The 23,150-nt window shown below is 44.9% G+C and overlaps 1 protein-coding gene across 2 annotated transcripts in view; it reads left to right on the forward strand.

Moving 5' to 3' along the window:
- The first annotated feature begins 448 nt into the window (after window positions 1–448).
- Window positions 449–23,150, forward strand: part of nfia (nuclear factor I/A) — a 92,043-nt gene continuing 69,341 nt past the window's right edge. Inside the window, exons 1-2 of one of the 2 annotated variants that reach the window (XM_047375748.1) lie at window positions 449–578; window positions 7,392–7,920. In XM_047375748.1, coding sequence (XP_047231704.1) covers window positions 552–578; window positions 7,392–7,920 — 556 coding nt within the window. In that variant the 5' untranslated portion in view covers window positions 449–551. Of the gene's footprint in view, window positions 579–3,095; window positions 3,995–7,391; window positions 7,921–23,150 lie in introns of those variants that run through there. The other variant, XM_047375747.1, reaches the window with a different exon arrangement.

Consider the following 23,150-nt stretch of genomic DNA (forward strand, 5'->3'; position numbering starts at 1 on the left):
CTTGTCCCGGGAAAGCCTCCGATGTAGCACCGCTCTATCTCCGGAGCGGAGGGGAGCTGCACGACCGCTACGGCGCACCGCCGAGCGGTCGGATATGTCACTTGGGGCTGCCTCTGTACACGGTTCTTTGGCTTTGTGAAATGCAGTTCGGAACCGTTTTGGATCTTTGTACTGTCTGTAAGAACCTCCGGAACTCCTCTCTGCTCTAACGAGACTTTTGTGGTGTCGCCGGAGATGTGGTTGGATTGTGGGCGGAAAGTTGTGCGCTCCCCGGCGGAGGGCCTCCACAAGTCCGAACTGTGACCCGGGGCGGGTCCGAAGTTCAGTTGTGCCCGGAAATGTGAAGCGAAGTGGGCAAAAGGAGGGCTCCGTTTTCCCCTCACTCACTCTCACACACACTCTTTCTTTTTCTGTTCTTCTCTCTCTCACACACACACACACACACACACACACACACACACACACACACACACAGGAGTTACAGTAACACCCCCCTCACACACACACACACACACACACGCCCTCCAGATCTCAGAGTGCCGAGGACAGATATGTATTCTCCGCTATGTCTGACCCAGGTGAGTGGCTTTACCTCCTGCTTTCTAACAGCGGTGCTCTGCGGCGCAGCGCCCCGACCGAGGCTGCACGCAGCCCGGCGGGGAGCGGCCAGGCGGCCGCTGCGGTAGCGCATGGTGGCTCCAAACTTCCTCCGCAGCCCGATCCAGATTCTGGCTCTGTCCGCGTCTTGCAGCGATGTGTTCTGGTGCGGTTTTTTTCCCCGCCTCGGGTGGCTCAGCGATCCGCCACCTCTTCCAGCGGGGTGACCCGGGAATCCCTCTCAAGTTCGGGCTTATAATTAGGGTAAAACTGCTCTGATCAGAACCATAATTTGGACTCTGAAGGCTGCGGGGTTTTCTGTTTTTTTTTTTTGTGTGTCTTTTTTATCTCAATCTTTCCAGCTACAGCCGCCTAGGAAGCAGGAAAACTGGGAATTTTATTCATGGTCAGTTTTCCTGTTCTGACTCCTTGAACTCCAGGCTGTTTTTTTGCGGTAAAATGCATGTTTTTTCAGCCGTGGGTTTGAGGGTAAAATCCCAGTTTTGCTCATGAATCTCTTTCTTCCTGCTGCTTTTAGGGCCTCTCACAGAAACCTGAGGCCTGAAACCAAACTAAAGAAATCCTGGAACGTGTTTGTGTCAGAGGTGATCCGAGGTGACTCTGCAGACCGAACTGCTTGGCTTCTGGCTGCTCTCCGGTCTTCATCCTAAATTTAAACTGCCCATAAACACTCAGAGTTAAAGTCCAGCTGCAGGGTTGAATTCAGGGTCAGAGGTTAAATTCAGCATTTAGAGCTGCAGAATTTTTATTCTCCTTCATGTTTCGGATCTGTTGAGGGAAACTGGGACAGAGTTACAATTTAAATCCTCACAGAGAACAAATTAGTTTGATGTTATTTTTATTCCAGGATCAGCCACAAATATTTACATTCATCCAGTTCTGTGAAATCCATTTTATTCTGAGCAAAGGCTTTAATAAATTCCCATTTGATCATAGGAGTAAATTTCCTTCTCAAATCCGAGTGCCAAATAATTACTGAATGTAGATTTATAATAATTTGAAGGGATCAGATTTATTGATCGGAGCTGTGTTTGCGGATAAATCAGGAAGCATGTGGAACATTTCAAATAAACCTTTTATTGTTGTGGTGGGTCGGAACTGAAGCTTCAGTTCTGAAGCTTCAGTTCTGAAGCGGCAGCGTTAATCAGATTATCAGCCTGTTAAAGCAGTAATCAGTAACCTGACTGACTGTTGGTTCCTGCTAATCCTCCTCGGCAGCAGCACAGACAGACAGGCTTCAATGCAGCCACATTTTATTCAGACCTGTTCCTTTTACCTGCTGCAGTCATTTAAACCGGACCTACTTGAAAAAATCACATTTCTTCCAGATCAGTTTAAAGGACACATTCTAATTCATTTTTTAATAATCTGGCCTCTATTTTTCAACGAGGAGTTTTTAATAAAAATAAAATGTAGCATTTTGGTATGGAGGTCATGTAAGCAGTTTCTGTTCGGCCACTAGGGGGCATCTGTTTGCTTTTTCCCATTAAATCCACTAAAATTTCTGCACGATAGTTGCAAATCTTTTGTTCTGTTAAATGTGGAAAATAAGAAACAACAAAGTGCACAGAAACGTCAACAGAATCTATAAACTCAGGAGTGTTCACTTTTAAAATAGTCCATATTTTTATTTTTAATTATTTTACACCAAGAGTTTGGAGATTTCTGCGTCTGACCTTTAACATAAAGACATTTTCCAAAGAACACGTTCCAAAGAGAAATATTCAGGATGTTTTTTGAAAGAGGCTCTGAGTATTTGCTGTCCTGGAGACCTGTAGGTGTTTTTCACCTTGTCCCTGTGGATGCAGAGGGTGACCCGCTGCCTGACATGTTGGACTGCTCAGTGACCCGCTGGCGTCTGAAAACCGGAGCGTTGTTCATCCTGGAAGCTGTCGGAGTCTCTCCGGGCCTCTGGCTTCCCGCTGTGTCAGGGGGCGCGCTGGGAGGAGGATTAGTGTTCCTGCTCTCTAAATGACTACTGCTGGTCCGGACCGGTTATTCTGAGCTCATCTGTCACTAAGGTCCAGACAGGGAACATGGAACCCCCCCCTCCGACTGGGGTAAACCGCCTCGGAACGTCTTCACGGCCCTTTAACCATCAGCTGCACAACCCGAGGATTTTCACCTGTTTTATCAGAAATACAGCTGCAGCTTCCGGATTCCTATAAAATTTGACCAGAACCAACATCTGGACTGAATGATTATGAGTGATTTTAGGGCCAAAAAGAAGAACCAAAGCGTTTAGAGCTGCAGTGATCGGGCCCAGAATCAGGGAATATGATTTTTACGAGCTGATGGAGGTTCTGCCTACTTCCTGGTGATTTTTCTGCTTCCGCACATTTGATCTGAAGCAGTTTGTCTTAAATAATAATCTGTGATGTTATTAATAAATTCCTGAAATAATTTCCTCGTTTTCTTTCAGTTGATTCTCCGGAAGCTGTAATTAAAATTTTCCTGCAACTGAATCATCTGAAAGAAAAGCAGTCAGTGATGAAATGTAAAATTTTCCTGAAACAGCAGCCAGGATTTTACAGCTTCCTCCCAGAGTTTCCTGGAAACATTTCGGGAAAGGTTCCTGGGGAAGGAGGGATAATGCCCCCCCGCTGGCAGGAAAAGCTGGTTTTTGAGTCTGGATATGAGACGGGGTGACTTGTTAAGTGGGATTTGGTTTGCAGCAGACAGAGTGTGAAGAGGAGGCGGAGAGAGCAGGTCAGGAAGCTGAGCACTTAGGAATGTTGGAATGTGGCTCCGAACATCCAGGGCTTCAGATTCACTGTGGGATGAGAGGAGAGACGAGCTGAGCTCATCTCGGCCGCCCGAGGCCTCAGACACAAATGCATCTGAGCAGGAATAAGGAACGCCAATGTTCCGGGCCGTCCTGCAGAGAGATTTGAGAGCTCAGAAAGAAGCTGCTGAGCTGCTGGAGGCACTTTTGGAGAGAAACCCGTTCTCCTGGAGCTGGTCCAAGAAGAAACAATGTGCCGTATTCAGAGCCCAGAACGGGGGGGTGCAGCTTCGCAGCTGGCGCTCCAACGCACAGCCTGTAGATATGGTTTCCATGTCGGAGTCAGAGCTCCGAGCTGAAAAACTCTCTGAGCATCCTGCTCTTGTTTTTGGAAATTTAACCTGAAACCTGGAGCAGAACCCGGAGCTGGTGTTGGAAAATAGATTCCTGTTTCAATTATTTCTGAGTGAAACGACTCTGCTGTTTAACCCGACTGCAGAAGGAAGCAGCTCCCATTTATCGGAAAAGTACAAATCCATATTCTTCCAGTGAACAACTACATTTTCTGCATTAATGATGGAGTCAGGACTGATTTCAGGATCCGGTAGACGCACGGCATGTTGGGACGAAACGGGACGTCCTCACTGTGAGGTGATTCACGCCGCTGTGCAGGAAGAGTTCTAACCTACACCCAGAATAAAACTGATTGGAAGGTTCTGGTCCGTTAGGGTCCAGTGAAGCCTAGGTTAGATGGTGGTGATGCTAATCACCAGTTAAAATGGGTCGCCCTGACAGAACCTGCTGATTTAGGACAAATATTCCAACATTTATTCAGCCAGAACAAAAAAAATGTATTTAAAGTTTTAAAGAATTACATTTTAAAGCGGCTTTTTTCAAACGTTTTATTTAAAAGGACCATAAATCTTCTGCCTTCAACGTCATAACTTTATCTGTGAACCATGTGGTCTCATGGTGCAGTACCACAGATGGCCACCAGGGTGCCCGGGTTAGGTCAGAGGTCAGTGACCTTTCAATCCAAAGAGCCAGTTCATGATCAATTTTCAGAGATAATTACAGGACAAGAAGCACAATCTGAAGGTTTTATAGTAAAGATAAAACAGTTTGAAACCATTTTCTATTTAATAACATAAAGATATTTCTTATTTCCTCCTTATGTTGACAAAGTCTGTGCAGAAACATAATTCATACTTTATGTCTGACCTGCTCATTCAGATGTTTTATTCTGGGAACGAGAAGATTCCCCTCCTGCATCCACTTTTACCTGATGTCATTAAACGCATCAGAGCACGCCCTTGTGGTCGATGCGTTTATAGACCATAGGGAGTTTGTAAATCTGATACATTTAATGAATTTGAATATTCCAGCTTCTGATCACTGATCAGATCCAGAGAAAGTTGGCTGATTGGACGGTTCATCTAGCGGCTGAGGCGCCGGGTCTGAACCGGGTCTGATGTTCCTGAGTGCAGGACGTGAACAGATTGGTCAGAGCTTCCCCTGCAGGAATGAAGGCGTTGCTTGGGTCCGAAGCTCTGATTTACTGATCCATCAGCACTCCGACCCTCTCTGATGGTTCTGGGATACCGACCCGTACTGGAAGTTCATACTTGGGATCCAGTGAGAACAAAGAATGTCCTCCTGGTTCTGTCTCCAGCTTCCATATTATGCTCACTTGGCTGCGTCATTTTTCAGCATTTTAATTTCTTCGCTTTTTCAGTAAAAGAACTGGAAGGTTCTGTAGCTAGGTGGCTTCTAAACAGTTCTTCAGTATCACTGATGGGTTCCATGCTGACTGAGCTGAGCTCTGATCATGTTAACATGCTGAACATTCAGGTTTATCTTTAAAACAGCTGTCTTCACTGCATGAAGAGCCAGACTATCTGTAGCTCCGTTCTTCAGGGTTTTATTGGTCAGTATGTGGTTCTGGAGCCGGGCAAGGATCAAAGATCTCCTTCATTCCAGACTGCAGAGCCAGAATCCTTCTTCAGATATCTCCAGAGTCATGGATTATAGATGTTCTGGTTACAGAGCTGAAGAATCAAACACACTGAGGAAGACTGAATGTTTCTCAGAGTAAAACAGCAGAACATGAACATCTGTTGGATCTCCTGAAATCTAAAATCCTGACATTACCTGATCAGAACCAAATGTAAGGAATATGATTATTGATTAATTAATATTTATCAAGAATTATAATTTAAAGTCATAATTTGAAAAAATATTAATTTCTTAACCAAAGATCATGACTTACGAATAGAAATCAGAGATATCCTCTGGTGTGATTATGGGCTCAAAGCTCTTTAATAATTACAAATTATTAACCAAAACCACCAACTGTCACTGTTTATTCAACCAATACACCGAAGGTGGGGGAACTTTGACCTTGTTTTGACAGATAAATCAATCCTGCATGAAATAAACACAAACGCTTCTCTTAAATATATATATGAAGATTTATTGAAGCCAAATAATCCTGATATACCATTATTCTGGTCCAGAAACCTTCACCTAACTAACAAGCACTATTCTACACAAAGGGAATAAAAATGACTACCTAACAATAATAATAAAAGTATATATAAGCATTTAGTGTCTATGAAGATCAAACCAGCAGTTTTATGGATAAAATGCGTAATTTGGGTTAAATAGAAATAAATCCTCCTGGTGTTGATGTCTCCATCGCAGCGATCAGCTGATGAAACGGTGAGGCCACGCCTCTTTAGCCACTATCAGCTGATTGCCCAAATCTCAAACAAAGAGTCATAAACTCTGAGGCGGGAACTCAGTGGAAAATTTCCAGTAATAAAACTGGAACAAAGAGTGGTCGGGTGAGGCCCAGACCGCAGCTGCCTTGAATGAAAAACTTTTAAAAGTCCAACTTCTAACTCCTGGCTGATTTGGGATCAGCCGGACAAACATGAACCACATGATTCAGTATGAAACACTTCAATCAGTATAGCAACAAGTTGATACCTTAGATTAACTACTGGTGATTCTAAATCACTTTAACTAGGCCTCATCCTGTCCAGACCTCTAAATGCACCTTTCCGATTTAATATGAAAACAACAAAATTACTTTGACGTTGATTTCTTCTCTCCACCGGTTGAGGATGGATCAGGTCTGAAGAAGAATGAGGGGAGGGATCACGCGTCTGTGATCAAATTAAGACAAAACAAACGGTAACTTCTCATCCGTCCAGGAGGGGGAAAGATGAAGAACCGTTTAGTCGACTGAATCAACAAGGAAGAAACTCATCTCCATGGAAATAAAACCTCTGTGGGTTTTTACCTGCGCGGGTCTTGGCGTGGTCTTCGATCGGCATATGAATCTTCTGACCTTCTTGTATCAGACGGATTTCCAGCTTTCAAGCTCTTCAGGGAATGGCCTTGTGGAGCAAAAGTTCGCCTGCGACCTTTAGTCTCTCCAGATATGCGCCTCCGTTGTGATGTCCTGTTAGACAGGCTGGAAATGGCAATGAAACTCTGCATCTCAGCCGGGTTATACTCCCAGTGATGTGCGACCAAAATTATATGACCCCAATACAAACCTGAGCAGCGTTCCATTATTCTGGTCCATTTGTGTCCGAGCTCAACACGAGGAGTCACTCGGGATCATTCTTTGGCGTTTCAGGCCCCGTCTAACCACACTCCCCCTCTGATAAATGCCGGGCGGTATCGTGGGCCCGAGGTGTTGACCCGGAGCTGCGCTGCGTCATGTTCCTTGTTCTGTCTCCTGTCATCCATCCATCCTTACCAGCTGCTGCTCCCTTCTTGCTGCAGATGTTTTATCCAAACTTTTAGGAAAATGTTGAAGAAATTGTTTAAAATGTTTTTTACAACCTGCACCTTTCTCTGTGATATTCCAGAATATTCCGCCTTCAGTCAGGACGGTTTGGATGGGTCATAGAAGCTGAGCTTCCTGTTTCTACCTGATGCTTCTAACCAATCAGAGGCCAGATTAGCCTCAGTGTGTTTCTATGACCAATCCAAGCTGCTGATGTCTCACTGTTCATCTCTTTCTGTCCCTCAGGATGAATTCCATCCTTTCATCGAAGCTCTGCTACCCCACGTCCGGGCCTTTGCCTACACATGGTTCAACCTGCAGGCCCGCAAGAGGAAGTTCTTCAAGAAGCATGAGAAGCGCATGTCCAAGGAGGAGGAGCGCGCTGTGAAGGACGAGCTGCTCAGTGAGAAGCCAGAGGTCAAACAGAAGTGGGCTTCCCGCTTGCTGGCCAAACTGCGTAAGGACATCCGACCCGAGTTCAGGGAGGACTTTGTTCTGACTGTGACGGGGAAGAAGGCTCCGTGCTGCGTGCTGTCCAACCCAGACCAGAAGGGCAAAATGAGGAGAATCGACTGCCTGCGGCAGGCCGACAAGGTGTGGAGGCTGGACCTGGTCATGGTGATTTTATTCAAAGGTATTCCCCTGGAGAGCACGGACGGGGAGCGGCTCGTCAAGTCGCCGCAGTGCTCCAACCCGAGTCTGTGCGTGCAGCCGCATCACATCGGCGTCTCAGTAAAGGAGCTCGACCTCTACCTGGCCTACTTCGTGCACGCAGGTGAGTCTGAGTGCGTATGGGTGAGAGGAATGCTGCAGAGAGTCCAGATCGGTGGTGGTGCTGATGATGATGGGATGGATCAGACTGAAGGTCCAGTGGGATGGGCTTCAGGTGTGTCTGCATGCAGACAGCTCTTGATGTGTGAAGGTCACTAGAAACAAAGTGCAGAACTCCTGATGTTCTCATAGATCCCGCCCATTGGAGCAGTTGCATGTTCCAGTTGTCGCTCAGTCCACAAGAACCAAAGTTCTGCCAGGTGATCCATCAAGGACAGAAGGATGTCATTTTGTTCTTGCAACCCAGGGAGGGGGAACCCATTTATGTGCTTGTGGAGCTTGTACAGGCCATGACCTTTAAAAAAGGCAAAGGAAAGAAAGTCCAGCTGTCTGGAACCAGAACTGACCCAAACAGAGGCTGGATCAGGACTTTAAAAACTTTCCAATTTAGAGAAATCTGTTTGCTAGCGGCCAAATCAGGACTTTGGGTCACGATTCTGGTTTAGGACTCCGGGTCAGAACTCTAGATCAGGACTCTGGGTCAGGATTCTAAATCAGGACTCTGGGTTAGGATTCTGGGTCAGAACTCTAGATCAGGACTCTGGGTTAGGATTCTAGATCAGGATTCTAGGTTAGGATTCTAGGTCAGGACTCTGGGTCATGATTCTAAATCAGGTCTCTGGGTTAGGATTCTGGGTCAGAACTCTAGATCAGGACTCTGGGTTAGGATTCTAGATCAGGATTCTAGATCAGGACTCTGGGTCATGATTCTAGATCAGGACTCTGGGTCAGGATTCTAGATCAGGACTCTGGGTCAGAACTCTAGATCAGGACTCTGGGTTAGAATTCTAGATCAGGACTCTGGGTTAGAATTCTGGGTCACAACTCTAGATCAGGACTCTGGGTCAGAACTCTAGATCAGGACTCTGAGTTAGGATTCTAGATCAGGACTCTGGGTTAGGATTCTAGGTCAGGACTCTGGGTCAGGATTCTACATCAGGACTTTGGGTCATGATTCTAGATCAGGACTCTGGGTCAGGATTCTAGATCAGGACTCTGGATTAGGATTCTGGGTCACAACTCTAGATCAGGACTCTGGGTCAGAACTCTAGATCAGGACTTTGGGTTAGGATTCTAAATCAGGACTCTGGGTCAGAACTCTAGATCAGGACTCTGAGTTAGGATTCTAGATCAGGACTCTGGGTTAGGATTCTAGGTCAGGACTTTGGGTCAGGATTCTAGGTCAGGACTCTGGGTTAGGATTCTAGGTCTGGACTCTGGATTAGGATTCTGGGTCACAACTCTAGATCAGGACTCTGGGTCAGAACTCTAGATCAGGACTTTGGGTTAGGATTCTAAATCAGGACTCTGGGTCAGAACTCTAGATCAGGACTCTGGGTCAGGATTCTAGGTCAGGACTCTGGGTTAGAATTGTGGGTCAGGACTCTGGGTTAGGATTGTGGGTCAGGATTCTAGATCAGGACTCTGGGTTAGGATTGTGGGTCAGGATTCTAGATCAGGATTCTAGGTCAGGACTCTGGGTCAGGATTCTAGATCAGAACTCTGGGTTAGGATTCTAGATCAGGACTCTGGGTTAGGATTCTAGATCAGGACTCTGGGTCAGGATTCTAGATCAGAACTCTGGGTCAGGATTCTAGATCAGGACTCTGGGTCAGGATTCTAGGTCAGGAATCTGGGTCAGGATTCTAGATCAGGACTCTGGGTCAGGATTCTAGATCAGGACTCTGGGTTAGGATTGTGGGTCAGGATTCTAGATCAGGTCTCTGGGTCATGATTCTAGATCAGGACTCTGGGTCATGATTCTAGATCAGGACTCTGGGTCAGGATTCTAGATCAGGACTCTGGGTCAGGATTCTAGATCTGGAACGTTGTTCTAATGGATTCCTTTATGAAACCAAATAGAAGAGCTTGTATTGCTGAGTTCTTCTGTGTGTGTTTGTCCCGGCGCTGGAACAGAACCTCTGAACCAGGACAGCATCGTTACATTAGCTTCAGAACACACTCCCCACTTCAATACCTGGGACAGGATCAGTGTGTGTGTGTCAGTGTGTTCTGCAGGTTCAGATGGATACCTGAGCAGGTTGTGTTTGCAGTGAGAGGCTGGATCTGTTCCAGCAGAACATAGAAGGTTCTGTTCTGTTCTGCAAGAAGAACCAATGAAAGGCTCATGTTTGCAGACTCATGAGGTCATCATTCAGCTGTATGAAGCAGAGGTCCAGTTCACTCTTTGGTTTCAAGGAGGTGTTCCGGTGAGTGCTGCAGTTATCAGGTCGGGTCAGAGGTCAGAGCTACACTGGACCTGGGCTGCTGTGGAGACACAGATGTTGTTGCACAACGATGGGTCTGGTTTGGCTTTTAGCAACTAATAACAATTAATAATTAATAATGACGTTTTAATATTCAAATTAGCCTTCAGTCTGTCCAGTATTGTCCTGGTAAACCCGGCCCAATATGGCAGTATTACAGAACTTTAGATGGAAGAGGAGGTACGGATTGTGGAGTTCTGGATCAGCAGGCCCGGCTCACAGATACAGAACAAACAAACAAGATCTTCTCTCCAAAATATAAGAATTTAATTCTGCTCCAGGTTGAAATAACAACCTCTTCTACTAGACTAGTGACACTCAACCACACTAAGTAACAACGAGAAGAACGAGGAAAACTAATAAACTCTAAAAAGGACCAAAGAAATGAACCAGAACCAGTAAAATGATGCAGTGATGGCCCAGTTCACTGGGAATATATTCCTTTAGAACCAAGGTTTGTCTGGAGGAATTTGTAATGAGGTCAAATTAGTTTAAAACTAATTAAAACAACAGTTTGTCACTGTTTAACAGCTAGTTGAACGCAACAAATAAAATATTCAGTAAATTTTATTTTAAAATAACCTTTTGGACAGTTGATTTAATGTTGTTACCTGATAGACCTCTGAGATGGTGGCGAGGGACGTTTATTGCCTCTCACAAGATGGCGTCCAGACAGACGGACCTGATGATGTCACAGCTGGAGTTAGCGGTTAAGCTGACCCAAACTAAATAGCTTGTTTAGCAACCATTTAAGTTCTACGTGGACCTTTATCTACCATCTGATTGGACCCCACGCTCCTAGACGTGTTTGCACCCTCATCAAGAGGAGCATTTGTCTCTTCCTGCTCGGAGCAGACGGCGCTCACACTGCGACGCCAATGAGCCCCCCCCCCCTCACACACACACACACACACACACATATTAGCATTAAGATGATGACAAGCATAGTGGAGGCTTTCATCTGCTGCTGAAAGTAGTTTCTGTAGTTTGTTTGGACTTTTCTCCTGCATCACCTCACAAAACCTGGTAGATCCCAGACACTGTGTGTGTGTGTGTGTGTGTGTGTGTGTGTGTGTGTGTGTGTGTGTGTGTGTGTGTGTGTGAGAGAGACCCAGTTCTCTCTGAGCTCTTAAACTTATTTAAAGCTTCATTTCTGGACTAATTACAGAAGCTCTGACTGACCCGCAAACACACACTGCTTAAACTCTGTTTAACCTGCTACAGCCACACACACACACACACACACACACACACACACACACACACACATCTGTGTTTTACTATCTTTATGAGGACTTTTCGGTTACTTCCATTGACTTCCATTCATTTTCCTTGATTTTTAATACCTAACCCTAACCCCTGTCCCAAGAACGGAATTTGAAAAAGTGAGGAAAAGGAAAATGTCCTCACTTTGTGATAAAAATACGAAAAATGGTTCTCACTCAGCAACAAGTACAAGAACACACACACACTCATAGAGTTCATAGAATTCAGTCAGAATCAGAACCGACTTTATTTTGTGCTCACAAGTTTCCACTTTGCTCTCAATGAAGTCAACAAATATTTTATTTTATTTAATAATTGTTTGCTGAATTAATGATTTTTCTGTTTTAATGAAATATTAAATTAAAACTAAACATCTTTATTTTATTTTCTATTGTATTTTATGTAATTAATTTATTTTAATGTATCTTTATTCTCTATTTTTACAGTTTAAATCTCTGTCTGCTGCTGTAATAATCAGTTGTTAGTCTAGTTTGCAGAGCTGGAAGTGCAGCTGTGTGTGGGATGTGTGGGTGTGTGTGGAGTGTGTTCATCAGTTAGAGTGAAGCTGAGGAAGATGAGGGCTGATGAAGGTGTCAGTGCTGGTCAGCTGTGAGGCTGCAGACATTCCTGCAGGTCAGTTTTCCTGACCCTCTCTCCATGTTTGCTTCTCTTCTTCTGCTGCTGCTGGTCTCCATGTGGGGATGGTTTAAGGAAAACCACAGAAGCTGCTGTGGTTCTTTTAGTACCACGGATCCGCCCCTCCTCACCACCAGCAACACTCCGTTATTCCCGTCTGATCCAGGAGAAGCTGTTGGAAGGTGGAGATCTGACACAGAGGGAAATGCTGTCTGCTGTGAAACGTCTGGAACATTTTAGCTGCTCCGTCTTTGAGGAGACAGACACTCTGCCCAGCAGTTTACCAAACAGACCCGGTTTATATACAGATCCTGGTTGGGTCCTGGTTCAGAAACACTGCAGTGAGGTTACATGCATATGGCGTCACATTCCTGCCAAAAATCCAAAGAGCCTATTTAGCAATCACAACAGCGCATCTTTTAATCGAGAGAGCGCATAGCTCTGATCGCGGACGTGCATCTTTATTCCAGAGCCTTTGAACGCAGCACGGCGAGCAGTAAAACACGCCCCCTGCACCCATCTGTTCTCGATCCGCACGCCCACGATCAGAGCTATGCGCTCTCTCGATTAAAAGATGCGCTGTTGTGATTGCTAAATAGGCTCTTTGGATTTTTGGCAGGAATGTGACGCCATACAAGCTGAGTTTCACTTCAAACTTTGAGTATTTATCACCTGAAGTGATCAGATGTTTTCATCGAGCTCAGATTCGTCTGAGGGCTACAGGTGCACACACACACACTAGTGTGTGTGTGTGCGTGTGTGTGTGTGTGTGAAGCAGCGTAGACATGAAGCTGGACAGCTGCAAGCATCTGCAGGGAAACGCTCCACAGATGGTGCATACAGAGACGCTCCTGAGCGCCGTATGGCATCAGAAACAGAGAGGAAGGAGGAGATCTAGAACAAACCGGGTCGACGTTCTGCTTTTTATTCTGAGCTCAAAGCTGTGGAACATTAAACCTGCACTTCAGATCAAACTTTGATCATGAAACCAGTTCCTCTGGAGGTTGCTTTTTAATAAGTTGGAGAATTCACTTTTCCTAACATTTTCTTTTCTCAATTAAGTATTGTTCATATATTTTTTCTATTAATAATTAAAAGGCTAAAATAAATATATATATAAAATAAACATACTAAATAAATAAATTGATGAACAAAAGAACAAAATACAGTTTAATGATAATATTTAAACGTATTTTCTTCAGCTGACTTATTGGTTTTATTTGCTGTTGGCTTCGTTGCTGCAGAGAGGCAGGATGACCCGGTCTGCATTCAGGACTTCTTCACTCCATCTGATCAGGGACGTCCTCCGTGGTTTCTGAGGACCTTGATCAGCAGCAGGAACCTCTGTGAATGTTTAGCAGTTTGAGGAATAAACTTGGCAGCTGAGGAAGATGCTCTGTGTGAGATCTGAACGCAGCACAAGGACACAATCTGTGGAGCGAAACATGAAAACCATCTCTGATCTCTCACCAACATCCCTGAGCTTCTGATTCCAGCCCAAACCTCCCAATTCGGTTTTATTTTAGGTCCGACCTTCTCCTCCGCAGGTGGAGACACTCGAGGGAGGACAAAGATGGCCAAAAAGAAGCTAAAATAAAGCTGGATGAGAAGAAGAGAGGCGGGAGAGTCTTCATCAGGAGGAACAGACTTGTTTAGAGGAACCAGGTTCTCCTCTGGTGTCAGTTAAACTGTAAATACTGACAACAGAAAGATCAGCTGAGTTGTCAAAGCTACCTCTGGGCAACAAAGATGATTGAAGATTTCACAGACTGCATCCAAGCAGAAGAGCGGTGATGCTGATGATGGCGAATGGTGAACAGTCTGTACTTCTGTAGCGCTTTGTCAAGTCCGAGGACTCCAAAGAACCTTACACCCGGTCATTCACACACTGAAAGTGCTGAGCTACATGGAGCCACAGCTACCCTGGGCCAGACTGCCATGCAATCAGCAACACTGGATCACCATCAGCAGGCAAGGCAAGGGTTCGAAACCGCAACCCACTGGTTACAGGACGAACCCCTGATGGTTGGTCATCACCCTGATGAGGAGCAAGAGAGGGAGGATGGTGAAGAGGAGAATTTGCTAGATCTTGCAGATCTCACCCAAATCTTGGAGTAACTGGAAAACATGCAGTAGGGACCAGAAGGTCCAAATGAGGGCTGTTCTGTGTCCCGTCATGACTGTTTTTGGTACCAGAGTTCAGCTCCGGGATGAGCTGCTTCGTGTCCATCCATCTGTCGTCTTCACCTGCTTATCCTCACAGGGCTGTGGGCTGCAGCGGTACCCTTGAACAGGTCTCCTGCTTCATGTTTTGCATGAGATCAAATGTTCTGCTGGTGTTTGTCCTCGTGACCCAGTCTCTACATCATCTCTGTGCATGTTCTCAGCAGGTCCACAATCACAGAAAAGTGTTGCATCAATGAGCTGCAGTCAGGACCAGTTCTTCAGCTGATCTCTGACTCCTGAACACGGCTCCGGAACCTTTCATCTGGCTTTACATTGGAATGGTTGAGTTCTCCATTAACAGAGTAGCTCCTTGTGACGCTGCTGCTGCAGGAAGAACCGGGTCACTGTCTGAGTCCAGCTGTTGTCATGTAGCTGTTGTAACCGATACGTCACGTTCTGGGAGAGATCGCCTCATTGGCGTCGCAGTGTGAGCGCCGGCTGCTCCGAGCAGGAAGAGACAAATGCTCCTCTTGATGAAGGTGCAAACACGTCTAGGAGCGTGGGGTCAATTCATTTCAGTTTTATTTATATAGTGCTAATTCACAACACATCTGGTCTCATTGCACTTTACAAAGTCAATTCAGTTTAATCATACAGATTTCAAGTCAGGTACATACATTCCAATTAGGTCTACCGAGACAAATTCTGAAGAGTAAAAATTAAAGTCCTGAAGTTAAACCTCTCGTTTTCACCTATGTGGCACCTATGCCATAATGCCATAGGTGCCATGTAAGCAATTTAAGCATACAAGGGAGATCCCAAAAAGTCAAAAATGTGAGCTTGAGCACCTGCAAAGTCCAAATACTGTACATGTAATAAAAACATTTCAGCAGCAGTTAGGGATATTTTCCCTCCAGTGAGAGACCTACCTGGTAGCACCTTCACACCCTCCAACCTCCCACAGGCTGTTAGGAGGTCCAGGGATGAGGAGGTGCAGGAAACTTTACACACACCAGAGTGAAAGCTGCTCCTGTTGCTTGACTGGTGGTTGCTGAACAGAAGTGGAGCATCATTTCTCCCACGTTCAGTGAATGCAGCACGACTGACCAACATTTATAGGAATTTATCCTTTTGCTTTTTTATAGAAAGCATTTCTACCCCTGTTTATCAAATTGTTTTAAAGATCCTGTGTCATAAAAACCGGTCAAAGGTTCTGTTCTGTACCCCAAATCCTTCCTGTTCTGGGAACACCTTGGGATCTTCCAGCAGGAGCTGCAGAACGCCCTCGAGGAAAGAGATGTCAGGATGTCCCTCCTGGCCCGGATACCTCCAAGGATGGACGCACAGATGGAGGTCTGGATGGAGGTTCAGGAATATTTGTGGTCCAATTCAGATCATTTCTGACTCACCTGTGGAACCATGGTGTGAACCTGCCATGGCCCCAAGGAGCATTAGTCTGATGTGTTTCTACCGCGGTGCCATCGAGCATGGCAGCGCCACCTCCAGCCTCCTCAAGGACCATTGAAAGACTGATAAGAGCAAAGATCCTCCTGCTGATAGAAAGGGTTTGCAGAGGATGACAGCAGGGGTCGGAACCACACACACACACACACACACACACACACACACACACACACACACACACACGCTCGCTCTGAAGCTTGCTGCTAATTGAATCCATTAGACGGATAGAGTGAGCGGACTGCTGACTCAACACAGGTAGGGCAGCTCCTCTCCTCGCTGTAAAGGCTCGCTTCATTTGGCCGGCCCGGTTTTACACATTATTGGGTCACCGCAGGCTTTCACGGGTACAAAGAGAGCGATGGAGGCGGGGTCTTAAACGGACCTTCTGCTGGGCTCTGACTTCTACAACCTACTGACGGGAGAGCACCCATCTGAACCAGAATCCCATCTGGATGGAACCCAGTCTGAACCAGGACCAGATCTGAACCAGGGCCTGATCTGAATCTGGACCCAACCTGACGATTCAAGCCTAAGAACCAGTTTTTACCCTGAAACAGAAACCCAAACACCTCCTACCGGTTTTGGAGGGATGATGATTTGGACTTGTTTTATATACAATCAACAAGTCTCCATGGTGACAGAACAAGGCAGGTCAGCTCTAGGCACGGCTGTCCAGATGTCTCACCATCGTCCAGTGACGTACAATGAGCAGCGGAGGAGAAGCTGAAAACCTCCATGTTTTAAAGCTTGCTTTAAACCGGGTACAGAACCAGAATAATCTCCGTTTGAGGACAATGAAAACAGTCCAGGTCTCAAACTGGGACTTCAGCAGCTCTCTAATGAAGGACATTACTGGATTTAGTTGTGAGGAAGGTTGTAGATTTATGCAGTCAAGGAGTTTTTAGTAATTTTTTGGTTTTGCATAAATTAATATCATCTGAAAACATGAAGAAAGTTTTGTTTTAATTTTAATTTAGTTCAGTTCTTCCTGATTGGGTCTTATTTCAAACGATCCGAAACTAATTCACAGGTTTGATGAAAAAAGGGATAAAATCAAAAACAAAATTAGTCAGAAAGTGTTCAGAGAGCTAAAGGTCCTCAAAGAACTGGAGCACCGTTGGTCCAAAGTCAAGTTAGACAGAACCTGGAGGAGGTTCTGGTTCTGTTTGTTTAACTAGCGTCAGGCTGATTCCTCAGGCTGGTTTCAGTGTCCAGTTCAGGTTTTCCTTCCTGTGAGCATATTCTCGTCAGAACAAACTGCTCCTCTTTAGTTCTGTGTAATGGTTCTGCTTTCAGCCCATAAGTGTCTACCTGAGACTGGGTTTAATCCTAATAAGCAGGAATCATACGGTCTGTGAACCGGGTCGGAGCTGCAGGATTCCATTTGATGTCTGTCTCAGGGTGATATCCGTGTTCTGGATTTATTGTATTAGTTAGGAATAAAACTGGATTATGGAGGCTTTGAATGTGCAGCTCTGCGTCAGTGTTCTGGTGTTTGCTCCGGTCGGTCCGACTGTAACGCAGCACCTTTCTCCGGCTCCTGTGGGAGCCTGAATGCAGCACGCAGCAGGAACTATTTAGGAAGTGACAGCTAATAAACCAAGAAGAATGTGGGTGAGGAGGAGCTGCTGACTGGACGCTCCCATCTCTCTGGAAGTTTGACTCCTCTTTCTTTTCTGTCTGAAAGATGAAGCTCGCTGAGACTAATGGGCCTCCTCCTCCTCCTCCTCCTCCTCCTCCTCCTGTAAGGAGCTCCCCTCACCCCCATCTCCAAACAAACCAATTAGAAAAAAACAACAAGAACACCATCCCGTCGCCTCCTCCTCATTAGCATGTCAATTGCAGCTCCTCTTCCTCCTCATTCCCACACTTGGTTCTGGTCCAGACTTCATTCACGTTTCCTTTCATTAACATCTCATCTGCATGACTTGTTGCTGAAGCACAGAGGAGCTGCTCAGTGTCTGTGGGAACGAAGGTCAGGCTCTGACATCACTTCCTCTTTCACAAGTCTGCAGCTCAGACTTGTATGAACATGTGTTCTGAGTTCGGACCAGAACACTTTAAATCCCCACACAGGTCCAAAGTGCTACACATATGATATCAAACATATAAAAATGACTAATGGCAGAAGAAGAACAATTACAAACATTAAAACCAAATTTAACCAGACATGAAACAAAACAGAACCTGGAATCAACAGAACTTAAAATGAACAGAACCTGGAATCAACAGAACTTAAAATGAACAGAACCTGGAATCAACAGAACTTAAAATGAACAGAACCTGGAATCAACAGAACTTAAAATGAACAGAACCTGGAATCAACAGAACTTAAAATGAACAGAACCTGGAATCAACAGAACTTAAAATGAACAGAACCTGGAATCAACAGAACTTAAAATGAACAGAACCTGGAATCAACAGAACTAAAATGAACAGAACCTGGAATCAACAATTCTGGTGTCAAAGCCAGATTAGCTTTAAGGAGTTATTTAGAACCAGGAAGGAACGGTTCTATGGAATAAAGCTCACAGGAGGTCCAGGATGCACCAGACCTGCTGAGGAGCAGAATCTGGATGAACTGGATCAGACCCGTTTGGTTCTGATGATTCCTGCTGTTGAGTTGGAGCAGATTTAGCTCCGACTGCATTCTGCCTCGCACTAAAGGATTAGCTGTCCTGTTTGGACTGGATTTTGGGATCCTGTGGTAAGTTGTGTGACAGAGCAGATTCAGACCCATCGGATCAGAACCTCTAGCGTCCGGCAGAGGTTTGAGTGAAGCTGCAGCTCAGCACTGCTGCAGCTTTATGTTTTATGGATGTTCAGGGTTCCTGAAGCTTCCTCTGCAGCACACTGCATCTCAGATCTCCTCCTCCTGTGAGTGGAGCAGCTGAGCGAAGGGAGGAGACCCTTCCAGAGCTGACCTATGGGGTAAGAACGCTGTCAAAAACAACGTGTCTGTAAAGACGGAAATGTGTGCATATTAGTCAATAGTTGTGCATAAGTAAAATCTAAAAGAGGTTTTGTATATTTTCTCTATAAGAATAGAAAATAAAATGTTACAGCTTCAAGAAATAACAAACACAAAGTTCAAGTTTACAGTTGTGGTTTATTCTTTATGAATACAATATGCTATAACAGTTTATGAATACGATTTATTTTCTATGAGAATACGAATTTACATCAACGACTTGGTGTCACGTGATCTCAGGCTCAGGATATAGTGGGTGGAGTTATATACAATGATGTACAGTAGGTGGCGCTATGCACCTCTGAATTTGTTGCGAACCGCCAGCAGAAGAAGAAGAAGCAGTACTAGGGCTAAGATGACGGACCAAGAAACTATGGTACAAAGTCAGATAATGTTAAAATGTTTATATATGTCTTAATGTTGTTAATATATGCTCTTGGTCCGTCATCTTAGCGCTAGTGCTGCTGCTTCTTCTTCTTCAGCTGGCGGTTCGCAACAAATTCAGAGGTGCATAGCACCACCTACTGTACATCATTGTATATAACTCCACCCACTATATCCTGAGCCTGAGATCACGTGACACTATGTCGTTGATGTAAATTCGTATTCTCATAGAAAATAAATCGTATTCATAAACTGTTATAGCATATTGTATTCATAAAGAATAAACCACAACTGTAAACTTGAACTTTGTGTTTGTTATTTCTTGAAGCTGTAACATTTTATTTTCTATTCTTATAGAGAAAATATACAAAACCTCTTTTAGATTTTACTTATGCACAACTATTGACTAATATGCACATATTTCCGTCTTTACAGACACGTTGTTTTTGACAGCGTTCTTACCCCATACTGACCTGTCAGGCATGGGGGGTATTACTGCCCCAGCTGTCTCCTCCCTCCATCCCCCTGCAGGGAATGGTGGAATGATGGGGAGGAGTTGCGATGAGCTCAGAGAATGATGAAGAGCATCCTGCCTCTTCTCTTCTCCTCACCTTCTCTGTTGTATTCTCTACTGTCACCTCCTCATCTCCTTCCTCCTCCTGTGTCAGCAACTCTTCTTTTAGTTGCAGTTTTCTGCCTCCAAGGGCTTTTAGGGGAGACGAGCCTGATGGTGCCACCATAGCACCAAAACCTCCTGGTGCACCTGGGCCTCCTGCTGCTCCTCTTTAACTAAATCAGGTTTAAGGAGGAATGACTCTCCTCTCTGTGATCAGATGGTTTCTGATCACTTATTGATGAATTGGCTCCTCCCACTCACAGACAGACAGGATGTTCAGTTTCTCTGAGAGTTCATGTGTGTGTGTGTGTGTGTGTGTGTGTGTGTGTGTGTGTGTGTTTGCCCAGATCAATGCAGTGACTCTTCTGATAACTGAACGTATGAATTCAGATGAAACATCTGTTCATTCACCTCATTGATCAGAGCCTTCTCTATCTCTCACACACGTATCCATCAGGACGGCTGGTTGGGGACCTCTTTGACTTGCTGCTACATCAGATTAATTTAACAGAGAAACGTTTTTCAGGATATTCCATCAGAATGAAACATAAACCCAAAAAATCAGGATCAGAACATACAGGTCCTTCTCAAAATATTAGCATATTGTGATAAAGTTCATTATTTTCCATAATGTCATGATGAAAATTTAACATTCATATATTTTAGATTCATTGCACACTAACTGAAATATTTCAGGTCTTTTATTGTCTTAATACGGATGATTTTGGCATACAGCTCATGAAAACCCAAAATTCCTATCTCACAAAATTAGCATATTTCATCCGACCAATAAAAGAAAAGTGTTTTTAATACAAAAAACGTCAACCTTCAAATAATCATGTACAGTTATGCACTCAATACTTGGTCGGGAATCCTTTGGCAGAAATGACTGCTTCAATGCGGCGTGGCATGGAGGCAATCAGCCTGTGGCACTGCTGAGGTCTTATGGAGGCCCAGGATGCTTCGATAGCGGCCTTTAGCTCATCCAGAGTGTTGGGTCTTGAGTCTCTCAACGTTCTCTTCACAATATCCCACAGATTCTCTATGGGGTTCAGGTCAGGAGAGTTGGCAGGCCAATTGAGCACAGTGATACCATGGTCAGTAAACCATTTACCAGTGGTTTTGACACTGTGAGCAGGTGCCAGGTCGTGCTGAAAAATGAAATCTTCATCTCCATAAAGCTTTTCAGCAGATGGAAGCATGAAGTGCTCCAAAATCTCCTGATAGCTAGCTGCATTGACCCTGCCCTTGATAAAACACAGTGGACCAACACCAGCAGCTGACACGGCACCCCAGACCATCACTGACTGTGGGTACTTGACACTGGACTTCTGGCATTTTGGCATTTCCTTCTCCCCAGTCTTCCTCCAGACTCTGGCACCTTGATTTCCGAATGACATGCAGAATTTGCTTTCATCCGAAAAAAGTACTTTGGACCACTGAGCAACAGTCCAGTGCTGCTTCTCTGTAGCCCAGGTCAGGCGCTTCTGCCGCTGTTTCTGGTTCAAAAGTGTCTTGACCTGGGGAATGCGGCACCTGTAGCCCATTTCCTGCACACGCCTGTGCACGGTGGCTCTGGATGTTTCTACTCCAGACTCAGTCCACTGCTTCCGCAGGTCCCCCAAGGTCTGGAATCGGCCCTTCTCCACAATCTTCCTCAGGGTCCGGTCACCTCTTCTCGTTGTGCAGCGTTTTCTGCCACACGTTTTCCTTCCCACAGACTTCCCACTGAGGTGCCTTGATACAGCACTCTGGGAACAGCCTATTCGTTCAGAAATTTCTTTCTGTGTCTTACCCTCTTGCTTGAGGGTGTCAATAGTGGCCTTCTGGACAGCAGTCAGGTCGGCAGTCTTACCCATGATTGGGGTTTTGAGTGATGAACCAGGCTGGGAGTTTTAAAGGCCTCAGGAATCTTTTGCAGGTGTTTAGAGTTAACTCGTTGATTCAGATGATTAGGTTCATAGATCGTTTAGAGACCCTTTTAATAATATGCTAATTTTGTGAGATAGGAATTTTGGGTTTTCATGAGCTGTATGCCAAAATCATCCGTATTAAGACAATAAAAGACCTGAAATATTTCAGTTAGTGTGCAATGAATCTAAAATATATGAATGTTCAATTTTCATCATTACATTATAGAAAATAATTAACTTTATCACAATATGCTAATATTTTGAGAAGGACCTGTATGGTGGGCCGGAACCACCTGGAGCTGCTTCTTCATTGGAGCTGCATGGAAACATTTCTATCCTGAAGTCTGTCTGCTGATGATCGGAGTTTCTGGCTAACTTTGGTTGGTTTCTGGTATTGCTGGTCCTCAACCTTGAAAGGAGTCAGATTAGGTGGTTCATCTGATGAGGATGGATGATGGCTGTAGTTTACCAAGGGTCCATCCTGAGCTACAGGATGCTTCCTCCTGGTTTCATGTGAAATCTATGCAGAACTATGTTGTTTTTCCCAGACATCGTTTGTCCGTGTGTCTCCGGCCCCGCCCTGTGGATTGATACCCGGCTGTTAATTGGTTAATTGGGTTTATTAAGTGTGAAGAGCAGTTCTGCATGTGGAACACCAGAGAGGACCCTCCTCTGTTATTCCTAATAATGCCCAATCAGCCTGGGACTCGATCTGTTTTCAGTCCTGAACGACTGCAGGCCTATCTGGACAGTGCCAGGCTGTGTGTGTGTGTGCGTGGGAGTGTCAGCAGCGCAGCGTGTGATGTGTTTTCTCCCGGCGCTGTCTGCGTCGCAGCACAGGAAATAAATACTCCAGCAGAGAGCTGGAGTATCCCAGAGTTCCTGCAGGATGTTTCTCAGCGTTTCCCCAGGAAAACACAGCTGGACGGAGCGCGGTCCAAATCTGTACTGAATATCACGGTTCCTCTGCTGAAGTTTGCTTTGTTGTTTAATTAGAATTAGTGGAATCTCTCCATCTTCCACCTGAAGGACCTTCATGTAGTTTGTGATTAATCTTCTTCCTCTTTGTTCTTCTACATGCAGTAAAGTTCCTGAACACATCAGTTGACCCTCTGAGATGTTCTAACTGCACCAAAAACAATCCACACTGTAAAAGAACATGGTGCTGCAGGGAAATTATGTTGCTCTTCAGACCCAAACAGAAGTTCTGGTCGGAGAAACTTTAATGATGGCTGCAAACCCCAAATACGGAGAGTTTGGTTGGTTCTGGGATAAGACCAGTGTTTATAAGATGATTTCATGGGATTCTAGCTTTGCTCTATCTGGTGTCAGAACACTGGAGTCCAAACAGATTCTACTGTAAATCCTTTTTATCACAATACATTTCAAATTTGCTACGTCAACCATTCCTACCTGGCAGGACAACAAATTCAGGTTTTTATTTTATTCTAATGAATATTAAAATAAAATGTAAAATGAATCTATTTAATT

Source organism: Girardinichthys multiradiatus, chromosome 9 (genome assembly GCF_021462225.1).
Source record: "Girardinichthys multiradiatus isolate DD_20200921_A chromosome 9, DD_fGirMul_XY1, whole genome shotgun sequence".
Taxonomy (NCBI): domain Eukaryota; kingdom Metazoa; phylum Chordata; class Actinopteri; order Cyprinodontiformes; family Goodeidae; genus Girardinichthys; species Girardinichthys multiradiatus.